The sequence below is a fragment of the Taudactylus pleione genome, unplaced genomic scaffold (assembly GCF_031769625.1).
Source record: "Taudactylus pleione unplaced genomic scaffold, aTauple2 ptg000824l, whole genome shotgun sequence".
Classification (NCBI taxonomy): Eukaryota; Metazoa; Chordata; class Amphibia; order Anura; family Myobatrachidae; genus Taudactylus; species Taudactylus pleione.
Window position 1 is genome coordinate 59,957 of NW_028285226.1, and position 18,501 is coordinate 78,457.

Here is an 18,501-nt window from a genome sequence, read left to right on the forward strand (position 1 = left end):
ATCCTCTTTTTGTATCTTGTAAATGTCTAACTCGGTTTGTGACGATTCCAGGATAAAATAGGGTGCTGGTTCCCACCAAGGGTCGAGTTTACTATGTCTCTGGTTATTTTTCTTCAGAACTCGATCCCCTATGGTTAAGGGTTTGGCACAAGCTGTCAGATCGTAATGCTCTTTCTGTCTCTTATGGGTAATGTCGATATGTCGTTTCACGATTTCTTGTGTTGTTTGCAATCTTCGTTGGTGCTCTGTCACTTTTAGTTGGTGTATCAGATTCTTGCCCTCCAGTAAGTGGTACTTGCAGTCGAATATCCTCAGGTAACTGCCCGGCTCTTCCGAATAGCAAGTAGTACGGTGTGTATCCGGTTGCGCTGTGTGTGGTATTGTTGTAAATATAAATTAATTCTGCTACCAGCACAGGCCATTTCTGTCGCTCTTGTACGGATAACGCCCTAAGCATATGTATTAGTGTTTGGTTGGTACGTTCACAAAGACCATTCCCTTGTGGGTGGTAGGCAGTCGTCTGAAGTTTTTGACACCCATACAGGGCACACAGTTCTTGGAAAAGTTTAGCAGTAAACGCTGGTCCTTGATCGGTTAATATTTTCATCGGGTAACCATAAGGACGTACAAAGGCTCTCCAGAATACTTCAGCGGTAGTTTTTGCTGACAAGTTCTTTACTGGTAATACCACCGCAAATTTAGTATAATGGTCTACCATGGTAAGGGCGTATTCATATCCCGTGTGACTTTTTTCTAGTTTCACATGATCCAACGTTACTAACTCTAGTGGACCTGCACTGTCAAAGGGATGGAGTGGGGCTTTCTGAGTGCTCAAGGAAGGTTTCCTCAAACTACACCTGACGCAGTTCCGGCACCACTCTTCGCCGTCTGTTCGTAGACCGACCCAATAGAAACGTTGTCTAAGAGTAGCTTCAGTTTTCTGATGGCCAAAATGGCCAGATCGATCATGATAGGCTCTTAGTAACTCTTCCGCTCTTTCCTTTGGAATCAGAATTTGACTCTGGGGCAAATGGGTTTTTGGATTGATACTCTGTCTCATTATCATTCCTTCTTGGATGCTCAATTTATCTCTCTGTCTCCAAAGTTTGTTTAGTTCTTCAGGTAGTTCTTGCTTTTTCTTGTTCCCACCCATTCGTAACATAGTCCTCAGTCGTTGAAGCAGAAGGGATTCTTCCTGCCACCTTTGCCACTCTCCGGTAGGCCCCGTACCTATGGCCTCATAATTGAGATAAGTGCAGGAAGAAACGACTCGTTTTTTTTCTGGGACAACATCTCGGATGAATGCAGGAATTTCTATTGTTTCCATTTGGTCTTCCTGCTCCGGTTCCTCTTTGTTGGGTAATCGGGACAAGGCATCCGCGTTGCCATTGCTCTTTCCAGCCCGGTAGGTGATGGTGAATTGGAAATTGGCCAGGCGGGCATACCATCGTTGCTCCAATGCTCCCAGTTGGGCCGTTTGCAGGTGGGCTAGTGGGTTGCAATCTGTGTAGGCTGTGAAAGGTGTCATCAACAAATAGTCCTTAAATTTTTCTGTTACTGCCCACACCAAAGCTAAGAATTCGAGTTTGAAAGCACTATAGTTGGAATCGTTCCTTTCGGTCTTTTTCAATCCTCGACTGGCGTATGCGATAACTCGATCCTCACCATCCTGTTTTTGTGCAAGCACTGCACCTAACCGTTGCCTACTAGCGTCCGTGTACAAGGAGAACGGGCGACCATAATCTGGATAGGCCAGGATGGGGGCTTGCATCAGTTCTTGTCTCAACGTTTCGAAGGCTTCTTGCTGCCGATCAGTCCACTCTACCCCAACAGTCATATTCCTTCCTGACTTAGGTAATCCGCGGAGGAGTTCATGCAACGGACAAGCTATTTTAGCAAAGTTCCTGATGAATCGGCGATAATATCCCACGAATCCCAAAAACCGCCTCACATCCTTAATAGTGCGCGGGACTGGCCATTCTCGAATCACTTGAATTTTGGCGGTATCAGGAGTCACCCCCTTGGAACTCACTATGTGACCCAGGTATTTAACCTCTGGTTTCAGAAGGTGACACTTCGCTGGGTTGAGCTTAAGTCCATATTTGGCAAGGTGTTTGAACACCACTTGTAGATGTATCAAATGTTCCTCGTAGGTCCGGGAGAAAATGATGATGTCATCGAGATACAAAAGTACTAGCTCGAAATTGAGGTGTCCCAAGCAATGCTCCATAACCCTCTGAAAGGTAGCAGGAGCATTGCACAACCCAAAGGGCATCCGGTGGAATTCGTGTAAGCCCATTGGGGTGGTGAAGGCAGTCTTTTCCTGATCCTCGGGGGACATCTGAATTTGCCAGTATCCACTGGTTAAGTCCAGGGTGGAGAAATACTGCGCGGACTTCAGAGCCACTAGGGACTCTTCTATGCGTGGTAACGGATAAGCATCCCGGTGGGTGATGTGATTTAGTTTCCGGTAGTCAACGCAAAGTCTCAGTTGACCATTCTTTTTCTTCACTAGCACCATGGGTGCTGCCCACGGGCTATGACTCTCCCGGATCACCCCTGCGGCTTTCATTTCCTCCAGCATCTGTCACACGGGTTGGTACAGTGCTGGCGCCAGGGGACGGTGCCTCTCTTTAATGGGCGGCTCCTCACCAGTCACAATTCGATGCTGTATATGAGTTACGGTTCCGAAGTCCGCCGGATGTTTACTAAAGGCTTCGCCATTCTCTTTACTACCTTCAAAGCTCCTTCTCTTTGAGCTTGTGAGGTATCCTCTCCCCCGATATGTATCTCTTTCCACCATGACAATGTCTCGGGCGCTGCGTCTTTGGGCTTTTCTGGAATCTCTCGGGTGTTGATTCCTAGACTGTAGACATCCTGAAAAGTAGTCCATACCAGTCTGGCCACAGGCTGATGTCGGTATAGTTTCACTGTTCGGTTATGTGGGTTTAAAATTCGGATGGGCACTCGCCCTTGATCCACTGTAACCACGGCATGAGCGACCACTACTTCCCCTTTGTTCATCGTCGAACAGGGTTCGATGATGGCTTCATATTTTCTCCCTCCAAATCCGCTAGGTCCTTTTCCCCAAAGGAGAATTTCTGAGTTTGGTGGCACTTTTATGGGCTTACCATCGGTGATCCGGTTCCTCCCTAGCTCACCTTCTGCCTTCGCCACACGTTGATGTCCCTGAAGCACTTTGATAGTCTTCCTCAATACTCGCTGTTCTGACATAACGGCTTGAGTCAACTCTTTCCTTAGAGCCGTGATCCATTCTTCCGGGCACCTCTGCAGAATGTTCATGCCTAAAATAATAGGTGCTGTCTTCGGGTCTTCCGTATGGGTAATCAAGCATCCTTGGCGGGGTAACGAACTCTTCCCTATTTTAATATCCGCCTCCCAGTATCCGAGGCAATTGATCCCTAAGCCGTTACTGGCTATTAGTTGTAGCCAGGTGGGCGGGGGCAAGACTAATTGATCTTTGGCCTAATGTTGCTGGAATAACGTAGATTGTATGGTCGTAATTTGAGATCCGGAGTCAATCATAGCAAATGTCTGAATTCCGTTAATGTCAATGGTGAGCATGGGGCATTTTCCCACATAGCGCGGCCACCATTCTTCCAGGATTGGATCTGCCATTACTGTTCCCCCCGAGGTTCGCTCTCTCTCCTCGGGGCCAGGGAGTTTAAATCTTCCTGCTGTGGACAATTTCTCTCAATATGACCGGGTCTTTGGCAACGACGGCAAATAGGGCGTCCTTGAGTATCAAATTGATCTGTGGCTCGTTGGCCCGTTCTCCTAGGAGGAGTCCACCACTAATCTGAATTTTGCTCCCGGTCGCTCCTTCCTCTCGACATTTGGGGATTAAAATATTTATTTCTCTTTAGAGTCCGAACCTCTTGGCGCATTTCGGCCATCTCTACTGTTAGTTCTTTCAATTAGTTCTGTAACATTTCAAACGGGTCGGCAGATGGTGCAACATTCGGTTTAGCGGAATCTTTTCTGTTCATCGCATTTCCTTCCCCCACGTATCTTGTTCTTGTTATATTTTGGCTTCCCTGATACTCCGGCATTTCTGGAAAGTTTAATTCCGGTCCACTTTGAGATCCCACTACTTTTATGGCTGTTTCTTTGAAATCTAGAAAAGAGTGTTCTGGCATTTGCATTCGTAACAATTTCAATTGGGTCTTTACGCCTTCTCCATTAGAGCCCTCGATGAATCGGGCTATGAGTACGTTATCCGTATCTCCCACTTCTTCATTTCCAATAGTTCGGATATCTCGAAGCGCTTCTTGTAAGCTTAGGGCGTAATCTCTTAACATCTCCCCCGGGAACTGTTTACGTCCATAGAACAACAACAGGTTTTAAGTTCTCACACTGTCCGGGTTTCAAAAGTGGCGGCCAGTCGCTGGAAGATCTGGTCTGTGTTACATCTTTCTTCGGCTGGCCATGATGTCACTTCCCGTAGAGCTGCTCCTTTTAGCTGTCCAATAAGGATCTCCACTTGCTGACGTTCATTTAACGGGTATAACCTAAACATTGATCTTATTTTATTTCTAAATTCCATTAGGTTACTCCCTTCGCCTCCGCACTTGTCTCCACTAAAAGTAGGCAGCCAGGGAGCCCCGAAGTAATAGGGAAGGGTTATGGGGTTGATTTGCGGTGTGCCACTTCCACTTGCTCCTGCCGAATCCCCCATTGCTCTTTGCTCTTGTGACATTGTAACCTTCCTAGTGACCCTCCACTTACGCTCTTCACTTTGGGCTCTGTATCCTGTGCTTAGTGACGCCAAATGTGATACCCTAGCACCGGTTAGGCGTACAAATGGGGTTTCTCGGTTCACATTCAACACAGAGAGGTAAAGAGGTAATTTTATTGCAACACAGAAGTTCTATATTATTACATCACATTCATGTAACATAAATTACAGGTTCACTTTGAATGGGAATTACTGTACCAATTGCTTTTACAATGTCAATTCAGATTAACGAAACAATGACACAAGTTTTTATTATGCAGGAACTTAGCCTCCTGGCTACGATTAGTATCACTCTGCTCCTATGGATTTTAAAAGGTTATTGCATGCAATAACATATAACGGTGGATTTTACCTTAAACACTATAGTGAAACAGCAACAATAATGGATAACAGTTTATAAAAGAATCCTTATATACGCTAACTATCCTAATGCTTGCTGGCCAGAAGCTACACTTTAATACATTAATAAAGTCTTAAGTCTTGCTAAGTGTACACTGCGGTGCCCGAGATACTGGTTCATCCAATTGTCCTTAGCCTGTTTTGTAACTAGACTGACTCCGCTGGTAAGGGATGCAGAGCGGAGTTATTCCTAACTGTAGATGCTCTTTGTGTCCTAAACAGCTGCTATATACTGATACCCAGCTACTGTCTGTACACTCCAAAGCAGCACTTTGGAGGGGTGATGAGACACGCTGCTGACAATGTCACTGAATCCGTAAATTTAGTCCCTAAGCTCAGCTTTCTGCAATAACCTGGACGTAGCTCAGCTTTTCCTAGTGCTGCCAATACTCAATAGCCCTTTCTGATGATTCTAGCCGGCTGCCAGCTCCTGATACAAAGTTACTGTTTCTATCAAACCACGCAGCAGTAATAGGGGAACGAGTGGCTGGCAATGTCACTGCTGCTGGGACTTTGTAACATCGGTCTGCTTAAATGGGAGAGTTTATTTGAAGCAGTCTCCTGCGCTTGTAGGGGGGGTGTCACTGTACTATGCTGCCCCACTGTAAATGGGGGGAGTGTTATAAGTTCCAATGTAACAGGGGTTAATTGGGGGGAGAGCTTATCCGTCCCACTAGCAAAGGGGTCCTTGTCTGTATACTTGGGGTACTTGATGGTACACACTGCTGGTGGTGATTGATGCTAATTAGCCTCTTACCCCCGCTGTGATCAGCCTTAATGTCTCTCACAGAGTCTGTCACCACCTCCGATCGGACTCTCCTGCTCCGCCTCCGGACACGCCTCCACTCTCCCCGGCAGCCGTCAATCAAGGGTCCCCCCGCTGAAGCCGCGCCTCCTTCCGACAGCACTCCCTTCCGTTTCCGGCTGCCTCCTCCTGTCGCTCGGACAGCTCTGTGATGCCGCTTCGTCTCTGCTCGCCTCCGGACCGCCGGCTGACTCTCCCCGACTCCGCCAGGTAAGATTTGATGCAGCGCGCCTCACACTGCCTCCGTCTCTCCTAAACAACTGCGCACTTGCCGCGCGTACTCTGTCCCTTTTAAAGGCAGAGTCTCCTGCTCGTGCTCCCCTCAACGGCCCTTCACTGCTCGCGTGCTATCTCTCCACACTCCCCATTGCCCAGCCAGAGCAGTTTTTTCCCCCTGTTATCTCCTGTGGTACGTCCTGTCCTCGTGTCCCTCCACAAATTAGCAGGTGTTTTACGGGGCATTACCAAGTCCTCCCCCCATAATAGGGGTCAGTCCTCCAACCTATTCTCCTTACACCAGTCCAGCACATCAATAACTGGGCCTAGGTTAAAGTCACTTATACTAAACATGTTAACAACATTCTGGTGCCCCACTGGTTGGTTCCCCTCTTTGTGGGGTACCACATGAGGGTTAGGTTTAGGCTGCGGGGGGTGGGTTAGGTTTAGGCTGCGGGTGTGAGGGTTAGGATGAGGCTGAGGGGGGAGAAATAGGCTGAAGGAGCAGGTTAGGGATAGGCTGCAGGCGGGAGGGTTTGGGTTACGTTACGGGCGAGAGGGTTAAGGTTTGGCTGTCGGGGGATGTTAGGGTTAGGTTACCGCGGGCGGGAGGGTTAAGGTTAGGCTGCGGGCAGGAGGGTTAGGCTGCCGAGGGAGGTTAGGGTTACGCTGTGGGCGGGAGGATCAAGCTGCAAGGGGGTTAGGTTTAGGCTGCGGGTGTGAGGGTTAGGGTGAGGCTGAGGGGGGATGGTTAGGCTGAAGGGTCAAGTTAGGGTTAGGCTGCAGGCAAGAGGGTTAGGCTGTGGGGGGAGGTTAGGGTTAGGCTGCAGACGGGAGGGGTAGGGTTAAGTTATGGGCAAGAGGGTTAGGGTTTGGCTGTCAGCGGATGTTAGGGTTAGGTTGTGGGCGGGTTAGGTTAGGTTCCGGGCGAGAGGGTTAGGGTTAGGCTTCCGGGGGAGGTTAGGGTTAGGCTAAAGGGAGGGTTAGGCCATGGGGGGAGGTAAGGGATAGACTGCGGGCGTAAGGGTTAGAGTTAGGCTGCGGGGGGGGTGTTAGGGTTAGTCTGTGGGCGTGAGAGTTAGGCTGCGGGTGTGAGGGTTAGGCTGAGGGAGGAGGATTAGGCTGAAGGGGCAGGTTAGGGTTAAGCTGCAGACGGGAGGGTTAGGCTAAAGGGAGAGAATAGGGTTAGGCTGCGGGCGGGAAGGTTAGGTTGCTGGGGGCTTATGTTTATGTTGCAGGCGTGAGGGTTAGGTTTAGGGTGCCGGTTACTCAGAACGCCGGAGAATTACAACTGTGACCCAGAAGTCACAGTCACATGACCAGCAGGACCCAGAAGCCGCACTGGACTCGCTGCAGTGGTCGAAAACAGGTAAGTCACTGCAGGGCCACCAGGAACAATATGTTGACATTTTAACATGCTGACATTTTATCACTGTCTACATAATGAATGTCGACATATCATACCGCACCCCTATATTCAACTACCCCAGCAGAGACATCATCCTCTGTCAGGGATTGTAAATCTATAATGTGAACGGTTACATACCAGATTAAATGCTCCAACACCCAACTTCACTCCACCTTCGAAGTGACAGTGACTGTCCCCCTTCACGTAATTGGCACATTTCTGAAGACTATCCAGTTCCCTTTAAGAAAGCAAAAACATACAGGTAAAACAGTGACTGACGGTTTAATTCACTGTTTGGTTTATTGATTGATAAATACATTCGGCCCATATATGCAGCCTGGGGGTACAATACAATGTTTGGTCTCCTGCTAGCCACAAAGGTGCCTAGATAGATATGAAGCAGGCGATATATCTATAGTGCATCGCCAGATGTGTACAGCGCATATGTCTGTGAATGACATCTGAAAGATATATCGGTTATCTTCTGTTGTGCAAAGGAGACCTGCCGATCACCCATACACATGCTCCAGGGACCCGGCGGTGATTGACAGCTCAACTGGGCGGGTGATTTAAATGCCCACCCAGTTGAGCTGTCAAGCCCGACACATCATGCAGACGATTGGGAAGTGTGTATACACTTACCAATCGTCAGATAGGTCGGCGGGTCGACCTAGTGTGCACCCAGCTTTAGCCATTCCTTTTGCCAAGAATGTTAGGCAGTGCAGAAACTTGCGGATGTCACACATTAACTCTGCAGTGTTCTATCTGTGTGTGCAGTGTTCTATCTGTGTGAAGTACATGAAATAGTGGGGGAAATCATCTTGCACCCCAAGGTGGCAAAAAAGATAGCAGGGCTGTGTAGAAGGGTGTTAGTGACCATAAGCATTGTATTGGATGCGGTAAAATGGTGTCAAACGGTTGATTTCAGAAACTTTAATAAATAAAGGAAAAATTATAGCACATAATTGCAAATAAAGTAGTCTAGAGTAGTTTGGGGTACATGAAAGTGTCTCTATAATGATACTTGAGTATGTATATACAGGTTTGTAAAAAGTAAGAGACGCTAGTAACTCCCAACTGCAAGTTCAAAAAAACCTGTTCCCATCAATACATCACCCAACATACCTGTCCCACATTATTTACAGCTCCACATACCTGTCCCACATCATTTATACCTCCATATACCTGTCCCACATCATTTACACCTCCACATAGCTGTCCTACATCATTTACACCTCCATATACCTGTCCCACATAATTTATACCTCCACATACTTGTCCCACATCATTTACACATCCACATAGCTGTCCTACATCATTTACACCTCCATATACCTGTCCCACATAATTTATACCTCCACATACCTGTCCCACATCATTTACACCTCCACATACCTCTCCCACATAATTTACACCTCTACATACCTGTCCTACATCATTTACACCTCCATATACCTGTCCCACATAATTTACACCTCCACATACCTGTCCTGTCCCACATCATTTGCACCTCCACATACCTGTCCCACTTAATTTACACCTCTACATACCTGTCCCACATCATTTACACCTCCACATACCTATCTCACATCATTTACACCTCCACATACCTGTCCCACATCATTTACACCTCTACATACCTGTCCCACATCATTTACACCTCTACATACCTGTCCCACATCATGTACACCTCTACATACCTGTCCTACATCATTTACACCTCCATATACCTGTCCCACATAATTTACACCTCCACATACCTGTCCCACATCATTTACACCTCCACATACCTGTCCCACATCATTTACACCTCTACATACCTGTCCCACATCATTTACACCTCCACATACCTATCTCACATCATTTACACCTCCACATACCTGTCCCACATCATTTACACCTCTACATACCTGTCCCACATCATTTACACCTCCACATACTGTCCCACATCATTTACACCTCCACATACCTGTCCTACATCATTTACACCTCGATATACCTATACCACATCATTTACACCACCACATACCTGTCCCACATCATTTACACCTCAACCTACCTGCCCCACATCATCTACACCTCCACACAACTGTCCCACATCATTTACACCTCCACATACCTGTCCCACATCATTTACACCTCCACATACCTGTCCCACATAATTTACACCTCCACATACCTGTCCTGTCCCACATCATTTACACCTCCACATACCTGTCCCACATCATTTACACCTACACATACTGTCCCACATCATTTACACCTCCACATATTGTCCCACATCATTTACACTTCAACATACCTGTCCCACATCATTTACACCCCCACATACCTGTCTCACATAATTTACACCCCCACATACCTGTCTCACATCATTTACACCTCCACATACCTGTCCCACATCATTTACACCCCCACATACCTCTCACATCTTTTACACCTCCACATACCTGTCTCACATCATTTACACCCCCACATACCTGTCTCACATCATTTACACCTCCACATACCTGTGTCACAACATTTACACCCCCGCATACCTGTCTCACATCATTTACACCCCCACATACCTGTCTCACATAATTTACACCTCCACATACCTGTCCCACATCATTTACACCTCAACATACCTGTCCCACATCATGTATACTTCCACATACCTGTCCCACATCATTTACACCTCCACATACCTGCCCTACATCATTTACACCTCCACATACCTATCTCACATCATTTACACCTCCACATACCTGTCCCACATCATTTACACCTCTACATACCTGTCCCACATCATTTACACCTCCACATACTGTCCCACATCATTTACACCTCCACATACCTGTCCCACATCATTTACACCTCCACATACCTGTCCCACATTATTTACACCTTCACATACTGTCCCACATCATTTACACCTCCACATATTGTCCCACATCATTTACACCCCCACATACCTGTCTCACATAATTTACACCACCACACACCTGTCTCATATCATTTACACCTCCACATACCTGTCCCACATCATCTACACACCCACATACATGTCTCACATCATTTACACCTCCACATACCTGTCCCACATCATTTACACCCCCACATACCTGTCCCACATCATTTACACCTCCACATACCTATCCCACATCATCTACACACCCACATACATGTCTCACATCATTTACACCTCCACATACCTGTCCCACATCATCTACACACCCACATACATGTCTCACATCATTTACACCTCCACATACCTGTCCCACATCATTTACACCTCCACATACCTGTCACACATCATTTACACCTCCACATACCTATCCCACATCATTTACACCTCCACATACCTGTCACACATCATTTACACCTCCACATACCTGTCCCACATCATTTACAGCCCCATATACCTGTCACACGTCATTTACACCTCCACATACCTGTCCCACATCATTTACACCTCCACATACCTGTCCCACATCATTTACACCTCCACATACCTGTCCCACATCATTTACACCCCATTTTTCTGCTTTTCAGGGAACATGACATGTCTTTATTGGCCATATTTTTCTATTTGAAAACATCTAACTATTTTATTATTCATGGGAAGGGGTGTCCTTGCCTCAGGATTCTTCCCTACTTTTCACCTAGCTTGGAGATTAGAACTAAAATTCACTTTAACTTCCTTTGAGACCCGCATTAAGTTAATACATACGTATTGCATAGCAAAAAGTCGCGTATGCAGGTATGTAACACGTTAAGCAATTTTCAGCCAACTTGTGGCTAATTGAATCGGCCACCTAATGTATATTTTTATTTTCACCCGCATGCAGAATTGTGCACATATTTGCGGATGGATAGCCCTAAATCCATGCATTCTGTTTGATTGTCATCCACATCATCAGTGCGCTATCACTGGTGCAAAAGATACATCTGAAAACAATTATTAATGCTTCTGAGCTATAATTATTATAATCCTTTATTTATATGGCGTCACAAGGGGTTTGCAGCGCCTTACAAGGTACATAGACAAAACACTATCAACAAAACAAGAACAAATCATTCACAACAGGTGACAAAACTCATTACGTATGATAACGGTGCTCCAGCCAATCAGCTCCCAACTATCATCTGTTTGAAAAATGACAGTTGGGAGCTGATTGGCTGGAGCACCATTTATCATACGCAACAAGTTTTATCTCATTGTGAATGATAAAACTTATTGATAAATGAGGCCCAAGTCCAGGGCCGGCTCTACCATTAGGCAGCTGCCTAGGGCGCCGTAATCTGGGGGGCGCCACTGAGTCTGCCTACCACAAAATTGTACTTAATGCAGGCAGCAACTGTATAACAAATAAGATGCACTTTCATCTAAGGGACTGAGATGTGGGCATTGATGGTGGTTTGGGGCAGTAGGTTGAAGTTTTGCCTAAGGTGCCGAGAAACCTTGCACCGGCCCTGCCAAAGTCACTTACAATACAGAACATAGCAGGATATGGACAGGTTTAATAAACATTGTTGCATCAGCAGCCATAATACCCAAGGGAAAGGTGCCACTGTAGGCAGTGGGGAGGAGGTGATGGCATAAGCAAGGTAAGGCAAAGCACATGAGGGAAGAGAGCCCTGCTCGTGAGAGCTTCTTTGCATAGCCTGCAATTGTATCAGCACACGCTCACTGACCTGTGAGAGCGCCCTGTTACGTGTTGGTGGAGATGCAGCTGGAGTGGGTATGATCGCACCGCATGTACTTGCATACGCTTAAATCCAGGTGTACGTATGCTTAACTCGGGATCAGCCCTTTATACCCACTTTACACCGCCACTTCGACCCGGGTTATTGCCGTATTAACTCGGGTCGCGGCTTAGTGTAAAAGAGGCCAGGTTTAGATTCCCGTGTCGAGGGTCCACGCAAATCAACTTGGGTAGCTTGCTGGGTTTACAACGAGATCGACCCGTGTAACCCTGCAGTGTAAACGGGTAACTCGGGTCATCTAACCCAGGTCCTGTTTACAGCATGGGGAGATCTGGATTTCCCAGCGCTTGTATATGATGTCATCTCCAAGCGCCGACAGGAGAGAGCAACTGCCCACGTGTGCAGTGTAAATGGCGCCAACCCGAGGTGTGGAAGGGATCCGTCCTGGGTGCTGTAAATCCTGGGTCAGACCCGGGACTCTAGTGTAAAAGGGGTATTCATGTGCACCACTGTTACAATTATTCACTGTTGCTTTAAACTGACGTCTCACACCCTCTGTCATGATATTTTCCTCATAAGAAGGTTCAGTCACTGTGTCCCAGTATCACTGAGCAATACTCACTTGTACGTCTGATAGCTGTTTCTGACCTTGATTCCACCCTTGATAAAACTGACCATGTTTTCATCCTGAATTAATAAAGAGATTAATTAATTGCATTTTTCAAAATCATAATTGTTTTTTTTTTCTAATAGTATTTAACATTCTGAGAATTTTTCACATCTGTCATGCTATCATTAACCTTATAAAGCTGTTAGACAGGTTATAGAAATCTACAATTCAGCGGCTTAGACAACTGGTGGGGGTACAGCTGCTGGAGAACTACAAGTCCCATCATGCCTTTAAACTTGTAGTTCTATAACAGCTAGAGAGCCACGTTTAGTAAATAACAGGTAGACAATATAGACACCTACAACACTCTATTGTTTGAACTACAACTGCCACTATCTGCGGAAGGTCATATCTCATCAACAGGAATGCCAAAATAGTCAGCATCTTTTTGTTGGATGTAAGAACACTGTTACATAGAGAGGTACATTTGATCCAGTGTGTTAGGAGTAGGGATGTGCAGGCTCGGTTCTACTCGGTTCCGTTCGGTTCTTTTTACCGAATCTTATTGGCTATCCAAAACTCGTGACAGCTGAAACCCAATAAGATCCGGTAAAAAGAACCGAACGGAACCGAGTAGAACCGAGCCTGCACATCCCTAGTTAGGAGCCACGGAATTACTACTCGTTGCTGATAGGGGACCCCGCACCTTCTGCTATTTAGTGATCACTTGTTAGATACCCGCATTCGGGTCTCAGAAAGACAAAAAACGTCATCTTTCATGGACAAACATCATCTACCATGGGCTTTTGTCCAGGAATGATGATGTTTGTCTATGGAAGATGATGTTTTGCCTCTCTCTGAGACACGATTTTTGGCGGAAAAAATCCAAACTTGGTGGGAAAATTCGAACCTATCCGAGCCTGCACATCCCTACTCCATAGTGACACTATAGAGTTGGATGAGCTAATTTCGGTTGCTACCAGAACCTCCCATCAGACTGAATAGGCCCTGCACCATCTACATGCATACTTAAGCGGAAAACTTCATTAGAAAATTAAGCTATAATACCTGCCCATGGCCGAGGCCTAACTAGCCCACTATTTCCGCATACTGCTCCATCAAATATGAAGTAATGACTACTGAAATTTGGAACGGATGGATAGACTGTATGCGTGCAAAGGTTTCCACGAACCGATATAATACATTTAGCTGGTTTTAGAGCAATGTGTGTGGTGTGAGTGGTGAAAAACAGAAATAACATCTATAAATGATAAAAAAAATAGGTACCAGGAAGCCTTGGGGCTATAAATAACTCCCTACGTAGCCATAGTCCTCCCCCTACGTGGCCGTAGTCCACACCTAGTCTGGCTACTGCACCTCATTATGTAATAAAGTAAGGACGTAGAAAGGTGACTAAAGACAAAGGAATATTATGGGTGTTGATTAACGTGTAACACTGACATGTCAGACCTGCAGGAACGTGAGGGCGGCTCTCTGAAGCAGACATTCCGCATAACAGACCTCTGCGTGGATCTCTTCTGCAACACAAGCACAAGGCATCAGTATACACTATTATATGTAATGTTAGGGCCGTGCTGCTCGTTGTTACTAGTATTCCCTACCCTCCAACATGACCCCTTCCACCCAGTACAAAATGCTCTGCTCCTGGACTTCCCACCTAATGTATGATTGCTTTCACCTGTGTTGAACTAGGTAATATATGAGACAGGTGTTTCAGCACAGGTGTCTGCAATCATCAATTAAGAGGGAAGTCCAGGAGCAGAGCAATTTGTACTGAATGGAAGGGGTCATGTTGGAGGGTCTGGTATTCTGGCATTTATATGACAAAATGTGATTTTATTACTCTGTACCTGGTGTCCCACATTCCCATGATTAGCCAAAGACAAACACCAGACTAAACCAAGCTCTATTTTAGAAGACACACAGAAATATACGTCAATTAGTGACAATGATAGAAGCTGGAATCACTTTATATGGACAATGGGCCGGCCGTGTCTCCCTAGAGTGGGCAGTAGACCCATCTACTAAAGGTGCACTGGTACAAAGCCAAGACGTCATAAATAATGCCAACTGTCTTTTTGGAAAAAGTATCTGTACCTGTAAATTTAGAAACTGGTGGCTCTTTCTTCACCTAGAATCAATGTAACCAAGTGTTTCCTGTAGCTGTTGATCCAATTCCTCACTCATCCTTCTCCCCATGGCCAGGCCTGGCTTTTATATTTCAACTCCCCATGGCCAGGCAAGGCCAGGCTTTTATATTTCCTTCTCCCCATGGCCAGGCCAGGCTTTTATATTTCAACTCCCCATGGCCATGCCAGGCTTTTATATTTCCTTCTCCCCATGGCCAGGCCAGGCTTTTATATTTCCTTCTCCCCATGGCCAGGCCAGGCTTTTATATTTCCTTCTCCCCATGGCCAGGCCAGGGTTTTATTTTTCCACCCCACTCCCCCCTGGCCGGGCCAGGCTTTTATATTTCAACTCCCCATGGCCAGGCCAGGTTTTTATATTTCAACTCCCCATGGCCAGGCCAGGCTTTTATATTTCAACTCCCCATGGCCAGGCCAGGCTTTTATATTTCAACTCCCCATGGCCAGGCCAGGCTTTTCTATTTCATTCTCCCCATGGCCTGGCCCGGTTTTTATATTTCAACTCCCCATGGCCAGGCCAGGCTTTTATATTTCCTTCTCCCCATGGCCTGACCAGGCTTTTATATTTCAACTCCCCATGGCCAGGCCTGGCTTTTATATTTCAACTCCCCATGGCCAGGCTTTTATATTTCCTTCTCCCCATGGCCTGGCCAGGCTTTTATATTTCAACTCCCCATGGCCAGGCCAGGCTTTTATATTTCCTTCTCCCCATGGCCAGGCCAGGCTTTTATATTTCCTTCTCCCCATGGCCAGGCCAGGGTTTTATTTTTCCACCCCCCCTGGCCTGGCCAGGCTTTCATATTTCAACTCCCCATGGCCAGGCCAGGTTTTTATATTTCAACTCCCCATGGCCAGGCCAGGCTTTTATATTTTAACTCCCCATGGCCAGGCCAGGCTTTTATATTTCAACTCCCCATGGCCAGGCCAGGCTTTTATATTTCCTTCTCCCCATGGTCTGGCCAGGCTTTTATACTTCAACTCTCCATGGCCAGGCCAGGCTTTTATATTTCCTTCTCCCCATGGCCTGGCCAGGCTTTTATATTTCAACTCCCCATGGCCAGGCCTGGCTTTTATATTTCAACTCCCCATGGCCAGGCCAGGCTTTTATATTTCCTTCTCCCCATGGCCAGGCCAGGCTTTTATATTTCCTTCTCCCCATGGCCAGGCCAGGCTTTTATATTTCCTTCTCCCCATGGCCTGGCCAGGCTTTTATATTTCAACTCCTATGCTCCCACCTACGGCCCAATGTGCACTGAGGGATTATCCACATATATTTGGTGGGGTTTTTTTGTTTTTTGTTTTTTACAAAATGAGGGGAGAGTGTAGCCCACACTAGGGCTCTATAGGTTCTTCATCCACCTCTGCCCTATCTTATACCAAAAATTCCCTGATGCCGTTAACAGAGCTTCATCTACCGATCACCAGAGAACTCCTTTTCCAACACTGAGAGCAGTTTCATGGATGTGTGATCTGCTAATACAGCTGTCTCTGGTTAAATAATGAAATGCAAATAAGTAATAAATACCTTCAGTGAACTGATCAAGACTTTGTCCACGGACTAAAGTGTTGAAAGAGTCTGCGACTGTAGATTTCTTCCTGTACCTGGTGGTGAGATGAAACACAAAGGTGTTAAGCTGCCCCCACTGACGTGTACATGATATTCCCACACAGAACACAGAGAGAGGAAAAACAAACAGGATCCCAAGCAGGACTAGACGTTGGTGGGAGAGGGGAGGTTGTATTTTTTACACAAGAGCACTTTTTTTTTGTCTAGAGAATGTGCACGTTGCATCAAAAGCAGAGATCACACAGTAAAATGTAGATTTATCTCACATCAAACTTTTGACAGATAAAGAGCCACTGTCCTCTCTGAGGGCTCGTTACATGAGCTGAATGCTTTTATAGCGTTCCAAACAGAATGCAAGTAACTCGCTGTGCCAGTACTGGCACTGAGAGGTTTATTGATCCGACACGGCGGAGAAGTGTGAAAAACATGACAACGCAATTTCACGTGAACACTTTGCGTATTTCATTGCTGCCTGCGACCTAAGACACAGTGATCGAAGATCCCATGCCTGACGTTTTAAACCCATTGAAATACACAGACTGCGTTATTATATACCCATTGCTAATATTTACACCGTGTGGATGAGCACAAAGGTTCTCTCCAAGGGTAATGTCAGAAGAGCGTTTGGTGAACACGGCAGAGCTTTTTCTTGTAAAACTCCGCACGTGATCCAACACCTGATTTGTTGGAAATTATGTGTCAAATGTAACTCCTATGGTTCACTGAAGTACAGTATATATTTTTGGTTTGATACGTCGCCCCAATAGTCTAATTTAATCACATCATGTAGCAATTCAAATTGTAGAGCATAAGCTTCAAGCAATTCACTGCGCCCATTCAGTTTAATGGGATGTGTAATTATTCATACAGCAAATGCAATGTTATACAATTAAAGAAAGAAAGGTGCCAAGCAAAGTGAAGTGTTTTTGAAATTTGACAAGATATTCAGCTGCCACACTGAAAAATGCCTCCATAGACCCTATACATCCGCCCGTACAGATTTATTTCTACCCAATGCAGTTAGTTTTTCATTTTAACAAATATAATACGAAGGGTAGCATCAAAACACATATTATGTGCTTTTTTCCTCCTTTAAAAAAAAAACCAAGATCTTTGTACACATTCAGGAATACAGAAAATTATATAGAAATTGTTTTTTATGCTTAAGTGAATTTTTTGAAAAGTAAACATTTTCCAGACATAAATAAATACATAAAGACATAAATACCCGGCTTAAACCCGGCTTGGACTCGGGACACCAAGCACGGGTTGAAGCCGAGCTATCCCTTTCACACTTAGGGGGGCGACCTGGTTTATACCCAGGTCGTCACCCTTCACACCGGACCCGTGTCTTGCAGCATTTAATGGGCGCTTGGGCAATTGATTGTCACCGGCCAAACAATTTGTTTTAGGCATGACCAGGATCATCAAGACCCGGGTCGCACCTTTCACACTTGAGCTGGGTCATCAACCTGAGTTGCAAGTACCAGGAAAAATACTGTTAGTGAACAGGGTCGCGGACCCAGGACTGTCAACCCGGGTCACACCTTTCAGACATAAGCCAGACCCGGGATGATGTGCGTTCACGTGCAAAAACCCGGGTTTTAGGCTTAAGTCTGAAAGGGGTATTAGTGACCTCCGAAATGCGCAAATCATAATTGTTGGTGCAGATAGACCCTAGCCGCTTTATTTCTGACTACCTATGTATATTTGTATAAAATAAGTTTACCTACAAAAAAAATAATAATAAAATTTAAAAAAGTCATAATCAAATCTTATGGTCCAAGCAAAAACATGTAAAAGTGGTGGTATGGAAAATGCCAATGAATGGAATTTGACAATTGTACAATCTAAGCAGTATGAGAAGTGGTGGTATG

At 45.8% G+C, this 18,501-nt stretch overlaps 1 protein-coding gene across 1 annotated transcript in view; it reads right to left on the bottom strand.

Annotated features, from left to right (window-relative positions):
• The window catches only part of TTC39A (tetratricopeptide repeat domain 39A), a 90,051-nt gene that overhangs the window by 30,390 nt on the left and 41,160 nt on the right, over positions 1 to 18,501 (bottom strand). Inside the window, exons 4-7 of the mRNA XM_088458314.1 lie at positions 16,583 to 16,659; positions 14,360 to 14,427; positions 12,902 to 12,966; positions 7,726 to 7,825 (exon numbers count right to left, since the gene is read on the bottom strand). Of these exons, the coding sequence (XP_088314440.1) occupies positions 7,726 to 7,825; positions 12,902 to 12,966; positions 14,360 to 14,427; positions 16,583 to 16,659 (310 nt within the window). The remainder of the gene's footprint in view (positions 1 to 7,725; positions 7,826 to 12,901; positions 12,967 to 14,359; positions 14,428 to 16,582; positions 16,660 to 18,501) is intronic.